Source organism: Girardinichthys multiradiatus, chromosome 9 (assembly GCF_021462225.1).
Source record: "Girardinichthys multiradiatus isolate DD_20200921_A chromosome 9, DD_fGirMul_XY1, whole genome shotgun sequence".
Classification (NCBI taxonomy): domain Eukaryota; kingdom Metazoa; phylum Chordata; class Actinopteri; order Cyprinodontiformes; family Goodeidae; genus Girardinichthys; species Girardinichthys multiradiatus.
This window is the reverse complement of record NC_061802.1, coordinates 18077529-18092178: the sequence shown is the minus strand read 5'-3', so window position 1 is coordinate 18092178 and position 14650 is coordinate 18077529. Positions and strand designations below refer to the sequence as shown.

At 38.4% G+C, this 14650-nt stretch overlaps 1 protein-coding gene across 4 annotated transcripts in view; it reads right to left on the bottom strand.

Annotated features, from left to right (window-relative positions):
- Positions 1–14650, bottom strand: part of kdm4b (lysine (K)-specific demethylase 4B) — a 61001-nt gene that overhangs the window by 38648 nt on the left and 7703 nt on the right. For all 4 annotated transcript variants that reach the window (XM_047375298.1, XM_047375296.1, XM_047375297.1 and 1 more), the window contains exon 6: positions 2834–2883. In XM_047375298.1, coding sequence (XP_047231254.1) covers positions 2834–2883 — 50 coding nt within the window. The remainder of the gene's footprint in view (positions 1–2833; positions 2884–14650) is intronic.

The following is a 14650-nucleotide window of genomic DNA, read 5'->3' as shown; positions in this document are numbered from 1 at the left end:
CGTGCTTGTTGGAGCTGATAAAAGGTGAATAATGTGCCGACAGAACCTGGGTATTAATCCCCATTAAAATGCAGCTGGCTCTCTGAGCTCTCCACAGGGTAATATTAACTTAAAGGTTTCATTATGTCCTTTCGAGTTTCAGAATTAGGCTGCTCTCTCTCCTCTCTGCATGTTCCCAACCTGTCCGGCTTGCCTACCAAGTCCAACATTTTGGCAAAAACAATGAAACGAAGAAAAGTGATACAAATTACAGGTGAACTTGCATCCAATGCTTGATGTGGGATTTTTGTGTGTAAAAAGACCATTTCCTCAGTCCTTTCGAGCATTTCTGCTACAACCACAGCTGTTGGATTAAGACCTCATAAACATCATGGCCGGGTGTGCTAATGGAGGCTTTAACAGGCCATTTATTGGCCATTTAACAGCTACTCTCATCCAAACTGGCAGCTGTTAAGGTAAAATCTAGGACCTAATTGAAAAAGAAATGAGAGAGACAATGTATATAATGTAATTTACCTTGGTTTTAATTTCATTTGAGCGAATCCTGAAGAACAACATCTACAGAATGTGTAAACTTGTAATTCATTACCAATTTTATTGGAAAAACTGCTTTTAAGCAACTACTTACTTCTTATATTTCAAGTAGTGTGCAAAATATCGCAGCTACTCCATGCCGAAAGGATGACATTGATCACTGGTTTGTTTTGAGTACATCACAACACAGACTTTCTGTGTTATGTACTTTGGATTAAGCAACTCTCCATGACATCCCCTCTCCCTCACTCTCCCTCTTGGAGTAACATGCAATACCAAAGTTAATCCCCATTGATCAAAATGGAAAAATAAGAGAAAGACAGGCACACAAGATCTTAAAAAGAAAGTAGGGGATGAAAGCAGACGTCATGTGTCACAGAAAGAAGACAGAATGGGTTCACTTCACTGTGTCTCATTTATCCACCTCAGATAATGCTTCTTACTTTGGCATTGAATATGGCATAAAGAATATAATTCAGATTATCATTCCACTGAGCAGGCAAAACTCAATAAAACCTATATATAGGTGCTGCTGGAGACCAGATGCTTTCTAAACACCAGCAAATGGACTGGCCAATGAAAAGCTAGCACAGGTGAGTGATTGAGTATTGACAAATGAGAAGGTCAGTGCTCATTTGACCTTGGCAGAAATGTGTATAAAAGAAGGTAGCTGAACATTAGAATATGTTTTACATCTATTGGCCTAAAACAGATTAGGGGGAGGTTGTTGAAGTGAAACAGCCACTGTTATGCATCTGACTATCCAAGCAAGGCAGTCACACCCCAGTAATAGCTGACTTGTGTAAGGGCAGATCAGTTTTTTAGAGCTCGATTGTGAGATTTCAGGAAAAACACACAGAGACCACCTCTGTGTGGTGCATATTTGTCAGACACAAATTATGTGTAATGCTATTATGTTGTTTTATAGCTGTGTGCAGATATCGCTGGACTGATATGCCATTAACCACTAACCAGAGTCAGCTCAGAAAGTAAAACAGTCATTTTTAACCAATTCTATTTAGGTGGGAGAACTTTTATAAGACTCAACTCTTTACTGTAGCAACAACAACTGACAAATATATTTGACAGAATCAAAACTAACAATCTAACATTGATTCAGTAAGTATTTTCTCAGACTTCGCAATGACATCAATTAATGAGGGTATGCATTTTTTCTGCTTTAGCTCCATGTTTGTGCGAAGATCTGTTTAGGTGCAGTTCAGGACATTCAGTCTGGACAGCTATGGCAAAAGGTTCAGCTCTAGTCATTGAGACAAAGAAAAAAATTACAAAAAACTCAAATTTAGAGCAGAAAAATAGCTGTTTTTATGAAGCAGTATAAGAACATTTGGTGAAACTGTTTTGAAATTCCCACAATTTCACAACAATGACAAAGTAAAACGACAAGTTAGGGGAAAAACTAGTAGCAGAAAACACAAAAGTTTGCATTTTTATTATTGTTTTGCCCGGCCTCCAAATTCATTATCCCCTACCCTGTTGATCTGTTCAGCACAGACATTTAACATGAACATTTCTGCACTTCTCCTGTCAGCAAAATGAAAAAGAAATCCTAAGAAAGTAGGACACTGATGCATCCACCCACAGGATACATGTCAAAGCTTTTTATAGGGCAGGACCCCAGAGTGTATGACTGTATTCACTGGTTATATAGCGGTTTCTCAAGCAAGGAGGAACTGTTGTTGAATGTAAGGTAGTGTAGAGACCTCTTAAGTAGTCAGAAATTGAGCACTGATCTCTCTAAAAGGTCAATTGGGTAACCCAGCCTACATATAGGCCAAGGTGGAGAAGATGAGACTGGAAACATAGTATGGAGCTTCTTGAAGCATCTTTAAAGAAAGTCCGGTCTCTAAAAGAACCCTGTCAGAACAAACGTTCAGTCAGGTAGCAAAACCACGACAAACAGCAGAGGATCTGACAAAAGACAGAACTAACCAGAGCTGAATATACAAAAGGAGGAGTGATTAAGGGAGTGGCTGCATGTGAGAAATGAGGAACGGGTGAAGTAGTAAGAGAAACAGGTTACTGGGAATATCCAGGAACAATAGCAGAAAACAGAAATTTAAACTTGGTAACAGACCTATGAGAAAGCAAACCTACATGGGCCACCCAGAGCTAATTAACAAAGCTAGTCCTAAACTTAAAAAACCCAATAAGCATGATGAAAAACAGCACGATTTAGATGTTCTTACTGAATAAAGCCTAAAGAACCTCTTAATGTAGCAAACAACAAACACATATGTGTAATATGTACAATTTAAAGTGGGTTCTTCTTGCTTACCTTGTGCAAGCCTCTCTAGTCTCTTGCCATGTTCCGGAGGAACAGTGTACCTGCAAAGAAAAAGCAAAGAGGCCATTACAGTTACTGTAAAGGTGGACGATCACAAGCCAACCCTCTCAGCAACCTTAAATAAACTGTTTTCTACAATCTAATATGTTCAAGTGGCAAATGATTTGCTTCAACTTCTGCACCACAAATGCTGTCAAACCAAAACAATATCCATGTGGGTATTTTTACATCTTAAGTAAATAGCCCTTTGCTTACTTTTGATACCTTATTGTGCTTAGTTTGCAAAAGGAGGCAAATATCTTCACATTAGCAATGTAATCTTAAAACTAAATCTCAGACTGATAATACGTACATAAAAAAAAAAAAATGAAATAAAGCACAGTGATTCTGGTGGAAAAACAGTGGAAACCAACAATATAGAAGCTCTGAGCTTTTGCACATCAACACACCAAGCTCAAAACCAATCCGCATAGCATCTTGTTAGATAGTTACACTTCATGTCTACAAAGTTGTTTCTCTGGTTGTTTGATAAAAAATAAATGTGGAAAGAAAAATCCCTTCAGTGATGACATTTGTGCAAATTGTATAAAGCCATGACTGTGAAACTACTTTAAGAATTAATACCAACATAACAGCATCAGTCTCAGAAAAACGAGTGATAAATAAATCTTTTCACTGGGATGCCATTAATAAAATGTATGAAAGGGAGGAAGAGAGGAAAAAAAGGAGGGTGGTGATAGAATAGATTAACAAAATATCCGGTAAAGGAAGAAAGACGAGACATCACCGCTTTGAGAGAGCTTGATTTTTTTCCTCAGTCCTCAGCCGGGAGCAGTTTCAGAAAACGTTTTCCAGGGTGTTTATGTGTTATTGTAAGGTGTAAAAAAAACAAGTGTCAATCGTGGAAGGGACTACAGAGGGATTCACTTCACGTTTTGTGATTTTTAGGGCTTACAGGTTATACAATACCAAAATCTTGTTACTTATAATATTTTAATACTACAGAAATGTTCAAGCACTCCTGTATACTCTTTTAATACTTTCTCCAGTCTCCTTTAGTATGAATTACACCATCAATGCAGCATGGCCTGTGGACCTACTGAGGTGACAAGGAAGCCGGGGTTGTGCTGATTGTGGCATTTGGCTCGTTTCTAGAAACACTACGGGGTTTAGATCAGGAGAACTTGCTGGCAAATAAAGCTGTGATACTTTGGTCATTAGGCCAGGTACTGGTAATTTTGGCAGTGTGGGCAGGTCCAAAGAACTTCATGGTTCCCTTTGCCGACATGCTTCATAGAAACACAGTCATGAAGATTTCTAACTTTCCTCATTGAGGAACGTGCTGGTTTTGGGTTTAATAAAACACAGTGGACCCACACCAGAAGGGACATGCCAACTCAAAATATCACACACTGTAGAAACGTCATCTTGGACCTCTATGAATTTGGTTTCTGTGCTTCTTCGTCCTTTCTACAGACTCTGGGACCTTAGTTTTTGTACCTTTTCAGCCACACTTTCTTTCCACTCATCTTTTTATCCACCTATTTACAGCCTACAACATTAAAAAGCTGTGCATGCAACATGGCAACAGACGTACTGCCTTGGATGGTGTAACTTGGCCATTTTTCGAATATACAAGGAAGCAGGACTAAATGTTACACTAAAAAATAACCACTACTGGCATCCAAATGTCAGGTCATTGCGTTTATGGTTGTTCGAAACGATATTTTCAGGATGGACTTAAGTTCTACTGTATACCAATGTTGATTGTTTCAGAGCCACAGGTGGATCGGACCGAGGACACAATGCAAAAGGAGTCTGTGGTGCCCATTTTATATCAGGTAAGGTTATGTGTCTACACTTTGATTTCACTAGAAATCCTGGTTTTCATAAACCATTGTTTGTAAAGCATAGAACCACAATTTAATACAGTTAAAATAGGATAAACAGCATCAGTTAGTGGCTAATAAACGTGTGTGTGTTTGTTTTATTTGCAGGGAAAATGTCGCTGGACTTCTGTGTTTGTCTGCACTAAAAGCCAGAGACCTGAGGCAAAGATGGGAAGGTATGGATAATTAGACATGGCCTCTTTACCGTTTTTAAACCGCCATCTATGTTTATTTTAGGTACTACAAGGAAGGAGGACAGGCGACATGATAAACAAGCGTAGATCAACCCAGTCCTTGTGACGCTCCAGAACAACAACAAACCAGCATTGAACATTGTCCAGGTACAGATATATTTTGTCTTATAGCTGAATGTTAGGGAATGATTAGGAATTAACACAATGTCAGTCAGTCATTTTCTACCGCTTCTTCCATAGTGAGTCGTGGAGAAGCTGGTACCTATCTCCAGCAGTCTACGGGCGAGAGGCGGGGTAAACGTAATGTTAACATAGCATTATGTGTACATTAACATAATGTTTAGTAAACATTCCATACTGTCAGGGACTTTTGTTTCCACTTCTCCTCCTCTTGCCGCCATCACCTCCTCCACTGTAGTTCAGTGATCCTACTACCAAACATTTCAGCAAGCTAGTAACATTTGTAATAAATAGCCCAATACATATTATGTCAGAGTATGTCTAAGATACTAGGATGTCCACCTACATCCTGGTAACATTTTGCAGTATTCAAGCTGATTTTTCTCAAAGGACTTATCCATTATCTTTCAGTGACTGTTTACAAAAATAACAGGCAGTATAGACAGAATTAGACAAAAACTAGGGGACCACTCATTGCTTGTCTTGATGAGATTAAGGTTGGGCCCAAGGAAAAAATGACTTGATATAGAGATTCAATGAATGAAAAACCACCATATAAAATATTTGTAGGAGCGTAATACCTGCTGCCTTAAAAGCAAAAGAGCCGTACTTAACAAAACGGCCAAAATCTTCAGATTATACAGAATAGTTATAATAAGTAATTTGAGAGCCAGGGCCCAGACATGGTCAAATTATAAACACAACAACACAATGGGCGATTTTTTATCTGTCCCTGGGTGGAGTGGGCAGGTATCAGACAAAACAGGTCACTAAAGAATGTGGTTTTCTAACATTTTGGAGCCCAAAGATGAGGTTTTACCAAAGAGGGGATTTCTATTCAGAGGCAAGCTTACAGCTCCTGGTGCAACTTATCCTTCACTTCACAAAGGGAAAGAAGCAACCCTCTGTATATGAAGTTGACACATCGACAGCTTTCACCAGTTAGGATCCATGTGGAGTTAGTCACTGGTCAGTGGAAGAACTTTAATTCCACTAATTCCACTGTCACAAGTTACCATGTTAGATGATGATGTTGTTCTATGTGGTGCTCTGACAAACCTCTGTTAAAGTGTTATTCCAAATAAGTAACTACTTAGAAACTGTTCATAGAAGCTCATGAGCTAAATTAAATGGACCATTTGGGCCTATGTTTTCTGGATTCACACCTGAATGATTAAAGGGATATTCCAGCTAGAAATGGCTCTCTTTGGTGTAGACCATGGGTTAAAACTTATACAGGAATATCATTTAGCGTCATCGTCCTGCTTAGATTATTTCATTGTAGTGTGTATAGGTTTTCATTTGCATTCATGTAAAAATGTCCTTACTACTTACATATATAAAAGTCCTTTTTACTGAAACTTTGTCTGAAAATGATATATACAAGTTGATAAATGTGAAGGACTTGTACAGTAAGGAAAGAGTTTTGCCAATATCTGATCTTTCACAAACTTTGCAGTCTTTTTATTATTCTTATCTGCTACTAGACAAGACTAAATACTTAAATACATTACTCTGTGTGTAATGAATCTGTTTATGAGTTTCATCGTTTGAACTGAATTATGGAAGTAAATCAACGTTTTAATGATATTCTAATTTATTGACATGCATTTGTATTCTTCTAAACTCTGTTCTTAGTTTAAAATCTGCTTAAATATGCCCATCATCCCTACTGTCCGTTGTATTAGACTTTTACTGTAAAAATAAACTAACCCTGCAGCCTTCTGTATTACTGGCAAAGAAGGTATTACCATTATGAATGCATTTATACTGATTTTACAGCAGGTAGGTACTGAAAAGGCATGAAGAATCAGTCCTAATGTCAGATTCTGCATTTAGAAACTAAATGTATTTGTAAAACAGAGTGGGAAGGAATAAGCTAGACTCTAATATGCTCATTTGTTTAAAAAAGTATTAGATATTCCTTTTCCTGTAATTATTTCAACTAGTTTGCGTAACCCTCCGGAGACCACAAGCTATAAACTCCGGGTGGATGAAACGCCTCATCTTTTCATTCTCGCTGAACCTCATGAATCTTTGAAACAAACTGAGAAATGGAGAAAAAAAAAGGGGAAAGAAAGACCAATATGGTGAGAGGCAACAACAGTTAATGAGAGACAAGAGGAATGAGCAGAAGCGTGGCACAAAAAGGGGAGATAACAATAAAGAAAGCGTACAAGACAAAGTCCATTTCAACAGACGATGTTAAAGGAATGGAGTCACACTGCCACCTGTAGACTAAAGCACAGACCTTCACACAGTCACACTGCTTCAGGGTTTTTCCTACGCTGACAGAAGCGTTCATCTGTGCTGTCTAACAAACATGATCCGTAATATTAAAAGGCATATCAAAACAGAAAACAAATAGTCAATTTATAAAAAAAAAAAGATAGTAATTTGAGTTTACATTTTAACAGTTGTGGCTGGTCTACTAAAGCTTTAACATAACACATTTATCATAAAGCCATTTTACTATAATCCTTGCATATAAAATAAGAAAGAAAAAAAAAATCTATAAGATCAGCGTATTACCTTGTCCTGTGGCTGCATAACAAAGACAATAAAAAGTAATAACTTCTAGCTTCTGGCAGATCCCATTTTCCTCCAGAGACCCCTGGAAACTTTGCATTTATTCCAAATTCAACCTGACTTAAGGCCATGATTTTTTATTAGGAGCCACACTTTGCATGTGCCCAGCAGGCACTCTCATAAGTGACAAAAATGAGAACCCACAAAGCACTGAGACTTTGTCTCAGACAGGAAATCATCCTGCCTTGTTTACCTTTTCATGCCAACTTCACCTCAAACAAAATGCACCTTAATTTACAGCTGTAATCTAAAAAGCTGTAAAGTGTCTTTTTGTGTCATAAATTTGATGTCCTGGATGTTGTTTGTGGCAGTATCACAGTTTAATTTTCACACAGAAACAGTTAAGAATTCCTTAAACATAGTCCAAGCTGTATTTAATACTGTGATATGGTTTAGTTAGAAGAAAATGACAAGGTTATAACTGAGGATTAAACAGATTAATCTTTACATACAACTTCACATAAAAACAGGACATTTCCTAAACTGTTGATTCTTTTACAGGTTCTATACACCAGTCATCTTTGCAAAGACAGACTTCTATATAACTGCACGCACATTTCAGAACACCACAGGTCAGAGAACATGTGTTGGATTGCCTGTTTCATGTGAGCTGCAAACTAAAAATCAGCAGTGCAGCATGAGTCCATTAAATCCCATCTACCACGGTTACCATGGCAGCAACATATATGTCACTCCAGAGGCAGTCAGGAAAAGCACATGAGACAACACACAGGGAATGAAGACTTTAACATATAGTCCCCACACCCCAATGAGGAGTATAATTAATCTATGGTGGGCCGCTCTTTCTGGCAGGTGGAATTAAGGAGTCATCACAGGTTGAGAAGCTGCAAAGCTCGTACAGCGATTCCCACAGAATTGGAGTCTATTTGTGGTATTTGCCCTTTTTTTTTTTTTTTAAAGGACTCAGTAAATAAGCTGTAAATCAACAACTTCACCTTTCAGCTTAGCTCTCTGTTCACAACAACAGACTGTTGCAGTGTCCTCATTACTGCAGAAGCTTCCTCTCTACGCCAATCAATTCTCTGCTAGTATATACTCCAATACACTTAAAATTCCTCTTGAGGCAGCGTGTTATTCCCAATTTGAAGCAGGAAATACATCTTTTTCCAAGAGGGGACACTTTTCTTCTGTCTATAAGGGGCCTTTAACACTTGACTCATCTGACCAAAGTGTGAGAGTCGCAAGAAGAAAGCTATTGCTGAAGAAAAGTCATAAGAAATCCTGTTTGCAGTCCCCTGTGTAACAGGCACAGCAAACAAGTAGAAGATGGCGCAATGGTCTGCACAAAATGAAACAGCATGTTAAACGTTACGTGTGGCACCCTGAATACGCAGTTACTGTCACAAAACCTGGAGGTTGCAGCATCATGTTACGGGAATGCATTTCTTCAGCATGACAGTGATGCTGATCATAAAGAACCCATGGCAAATTGCTGTTCACAAATGCGCTCCATCGACACTGACTGAGCTTGAGGCATTTTACAAAGAAAAAAAGGGCAATAAACTTTGTCCCTAGTTGTGCAAAGTTGATATAGACAAGAGCCACAAGACTAGCAACTGTAGCCATAATGAAAACTGCTTCAACAACATAGAATTAGAAGCATATGGTTTTAGACCACAATAATTTATTAGTATGGTGTAGGGCCTCCTTTTGCGGCCAATACAGCATCAATTCGTTTTGGGAATGACATATACAAGTCCTGCACAGTGGTCAGAGGGATTTTAAGCCATTCTTCTTGCAGGATAGTAGCCAGGTCACTATGTGATACTGGTGGAGGAAAACGTTTCCTGACTCGTTCCTCCAAAACACCCCAAAGTGGCTCAATAATATTTAGATCTGGTGACTGTGCAGGCCATGAGAGATGTTCAACTTCACTTTCATGTTCATCAAACCAATCTTTCACCAGTCTTGCTGTGTGTATTGGTGCATTGTCATCCTGATACACGGCACCGTGTCCATCTAGCACAAGTATTGGGCCAAGGGAATGCCATGATATGGCAGCCCAAACCATAACTGAGCCACCCCCATGCTTCACTCTGGGCATGCAACAGTCTGGGTGGTACGCTTCTTTGGGGCTTCTCCACACCGTAACTCTCCCGGATGTGGGGAAAACAGTAAAGGTGGACTCATCAGAGAACAATACATGTTTCACATTGTCCACAGCCCAAGATTTGTGCTCCTTGCACCATTGAAACCGACGTTTGGCATTGACATGAGTGACCAAAGGTTTGGCTATAGCTGCCCGGCCGTGTATATTGACCCTGTGGAGCTCCCGACGGACAGTTCTGGTGGAAACAGGAGAGTTGAGGTGCACGTTTAATTCTGCCGTAATTTGGGCAGCCGTGGTTTTATGTTTTTTGGATACAATCCGGGTTAGCACCTGAACATCCCTTTCAGACAGCTTCCTCTTGCGTCCACAGTTAATCCTGTTGGATGTGGTTCGTCCTTCTTGGTGGTATGCTGACATTACCCTGGATACCGTGGCTCTTGATACATCACAAAGACTTGTTGTCTTGGTCACAGATGCGCCAGCAAGACGTGCACCAACAATTTGTCCTCTTTTGAACTCTGGTATATCACCCATAATGTTGTGTGCATTTCAATATTTTGAGCAAAACTGTGCTCTTACCCTGCTAATTGAACCTTCACACTCTGCTCTTACTGGTGCAATGTGCAATCAATGAAGACTGGCTACCAGGCTGGTCCAAGTTAGCCATGAAACCTCCCACACTAAAATGACAGGTGTTTCAGTTTCATTGTCCAACCCCTGTATGTGTGTATATATATATATATATATATATATATATATATATATATATATATATACACACACACATTTTGGATTCAAATATGATGGTTTTCCTGATAATCCCTTTACATGTTACACTTAGGAGTGAACTATAAGGGGTAGGGTGGGGGGTGGGAGTGCTTCAAGAGCATGGGACTCCTTTTTATAATCCATTTGCTTCCTGTACACCTGAAACACATGTATAAACATATTACATCCAGGGTAATTTCTTTTGGTTCGTTCACATTTCTAAATCTCAACATGTTAATTCAAATCATCTACATAGTCAAGGACATATTAGTGTGTCTGTGTATGACATCCTGTGTGTACAGCATCCAAATGGGAATGGGTAGTTTACCGTGGAGGCAGTCACAGAGCTAAAATATGCATTTATGGAAGAGTAAGCATTGTGAAGTACACCAACTAGTGGTGCTGTTACTCTGTGTTTCTCTAAACCTACTTACCATTTGTAGACATGCTGTGAAATATCACTGAGCTGACTTAATTCAGCTTCTGAAACACTAAAATGAAGCTGTGATATTGCACAAAAAGTAGGTTTTTGCACTTATATCACCAAGCACACCAGAAAGATCCCATTAATCTAATGTAATATCCTTAAAATAGTAGGAATTTGGTTAAATAACCAGGACAGCCATAGCGGTACTTTCCTTAACACTAACTTAAGGTCCAAAGTGCCACATCCAGTGCTCAAACTGCAGATAAAAACTATTATTACCCTTTCCATCCTCTGAGTTCACAAATGATAATACTTCAAACCACTGGACTACACATGGGGGGTGAAAACTGATGGATTCATAATGGACTCCTCCTTTCGCAGACAAGCGTAGCTAAGAAACACTAAAAAAATAAATAAATAAATGTATAATTTGCTTCAGTTCGCTTACGTAAGCCATTCCCTGTCTTCCACTCACATGCTCAAAGGCTAATCCTTCATCTGACAGCAGATCTGTTTGTGTGTGTGTGGGGGTACAGGGATGATGGAGAAGTTTTCGACATTGAAAAGAAGAAGATAAAATGATGAAGGAGTAAAGATGGAGACAAATATGACTTGCAGTCAAGGCTGACATCCTCTCCGTGTCCATTTTAGTGTGTGTGTGTGTGTGTAAGTCGGAGCAATAGTTATGATGAGGATGGACTTTGATGGGAGCAGAGTTGCCAAGGGAACAGGCTTAATTTCACAAACCATTGCACTATGAGAGGAAAGGAAGAAAAAGACAAAGGGGGGTGTACAAATGTGTTTTATGGGAGTATGCTCTGTTTAACTGGCTGTAATTATCCCATCACACATACACAAGTATGGAAGTGAAATTGATTCAGTTTTTGGGAGAAAAAAAAAGGATGTGGGAGGGCTTGGCAAGAACTCAAGACTGAGAGGCGGAGAGTGAAGGAAAGACATCAGACAAAGGGATAAGGCGGTGCTGAGACTAGAGCGGTTTAAAGTGCTCATACTGAACTGAAAGGTCTGAGAGCTAAATGGCTTTTAGAAATGGCATGGGTAATGTAAACCCCAAATAAGAATTAGATGAAAAAAGCTAAGACTTTTTAATAAAAAATTGCATACTACGCATAGGCAGATATCTGCTTTAAAACAGATAAGATCCATTTTGCTAGGAATGTCTTTTTTTAAAACTCCAACTGAAAAAAATGTATGTGCAATAATTACTCTCCAACTGTGTTGCTTTATAGATACTTTAGTTTATCAGCATGTTTCTGCAATTCATTTTACTTTACGTGACAAAAGGTAAATATCTTTTAGGATCAGACATGCATCGAGTCCTCGGCCCCGATCAGTATTCTGCTAGAACAAAAAAATCTGATCTTTCTTCCTGCGAGTATAAGTTTTCCATGTAATGTCACTTTGAATTCCACACTGATCAGTGTGGAAGTTGCTACAAAGCAAAGGAGAATAAAAGTTAGCCATTTTCAGGATCAGTGAGATAATTAATAATGAAGTCAGAGGAAGCACAGCAATGTAAAGAAGCAGTTAGAAAGATTGTATTCTGTGACATGTTGAGGCATGAATGTGGTTCATTCGTGCTGCGAGAAGACAAGAGAGCAAGACTTAAAAGCGATAACAGGATGGGCTAATAGAGTACAGGAATGTTGTTATCCCACTTTTTGTCTGTAGTGAAGCATTTGAAATGTTTGCAGCCTTTTCAAATTTCTGAGTTAAAATAAGAGATCCTGATCTCTATGGAACACAAACGCAGACAACTATTTTACTAATGCTAGCCATGATAATCTCCAATATAACATGGGAAGACAGTTTAAAATGTGAATGCCATAATCATTTTGCAGGGTAGCTAAATATTTTTTGAAATTTCAATACTTTTACAAAATCTAATTTTGATATTTTTACTCTAATAATAAAGATGGGAATTAATATCTGGAATGCTGTTCTTATGGCATCTTATAAACTTTTTAAAAGAGAAATCTGAATCCGGCAAAAATGGCATTGTCAGGTCAAAGTTTAAAAAACGTGGTGATCAGGGCATCTCCATGTAGAGTCCAGTAAAGTAAAACAAACATGAAATCCAGATTTATAAAAGCAGTGATGTTTTGAACAATAAAGCCCCAGTCACCAGACAGCATCATAACACAGCGGATTTAAAATAGGACTGGAAATGACAATAAGATGGAATAAAAGAAAAACAAAAACACCACTTTAATTTGATGAGTTCATCATTGGTACATGCTAATGTTCCTCACCGATAAGTGGAAACTTGTTTTCAATTAAACTACAACTGTAGTAACTAAGGGCTTAAGCAAATATCTGTGTGATGTAAATCTAGTTTCATTATTTAAATAGTTTGGAAATCGTCCTTATTTTCTAAGCAGCTTCGTGAACCTCGTTTTTAATCACAAACATTTGCTTGGACCTTGACAACGAGTTATAGCAAAACATACCCACTCTTAGTGAGAGCTGTGAAAATAGAAATTGATGATTTTAATGAGATCTCATCACAGCGGAAAACTGTAACACACATCCTACAACACACTGGGAGGGGGACAAGAGACAGGCAAGACAGCAGGAATAGGAGGAGGTGACAGTGTGGAGTGGGAGAGCATACTGTGAGGAAAGAGAAGACAGAGGAGGAGAGCTTGGAAACAAGTACAAATGCATGCACAGATAACACTGTAATTCAGAAAGCTGGATCGGCCCCGCTTTCCTCCTGCAGAACCAAGGATGGAAAACATCGTGGAGGGAAGGAGACGACTTAAAAAAACACACACAAACAATCTAAAGAAGAAGCTATTTTGGTGAGGAAACTGGAACATTCATGTGTATGAGAAAGCCCGAGCCAAATATAAAAATGTTGCACTGAACAGAAAAAGCCACAAACAAGTACAAAAATCACAGCAACTACGCATTCTATCAACAGGGGTGGTAAATATCAGACGTTCAATGCTCATTACACATAGTTGTGTATGACATTGTGTGTTGAATAATATATATAAAATAAAAATTCAAACGTAGGCATATTTCCGCCTTTCATAACAAAGTGAGTCATACTTTGGTCAATTGTCAGTTTAAAGAGTGTTTACTGATTCAATGTGATGTTGTTGTATCAAATGAATTAACAGAGATATGAATAATTGTCCAGATCAACTAGTTTCTTTGCAGAGATCAAAATCTTTGAGTAACAACAAATATTTGAAATTCCCCCCTAATTTTCCAAAACCAAAAAGGGACTAAAAGATGTAAAACGCAGCCACTTAACACACTAACCTATATTCAGTTTTTCAACCAAATGCACACAACAGCCCCTTCTTTGCCAGCTACACCGCACCAAACTACATCAGCAGACCATAAAACTGCTCTGTTGCAAATTTGCACTAGAAAGATTAAAATCAGCTCTGTATACATTCAAATTCATACTGAGTGAGGTTTTATTATGACTTGCCCAATGGGGTGTGAAAATTAGAAAAACACTGAAAATCCCCTTCCTTAGTCTAATAAACCCAATAATTTAAGTTTGGTAGAAAAAAAAAGTAATTAAAAGGAATGTGACTTTCAAAAAATAGCAAACTCTTGTATATATTTGTGTTAATTAAAAACCAAAAACTACGATCCTACTTTCAAGCACAGCCTAACTTCTAGAAAGAATGCTTCTAATTTGAGCAC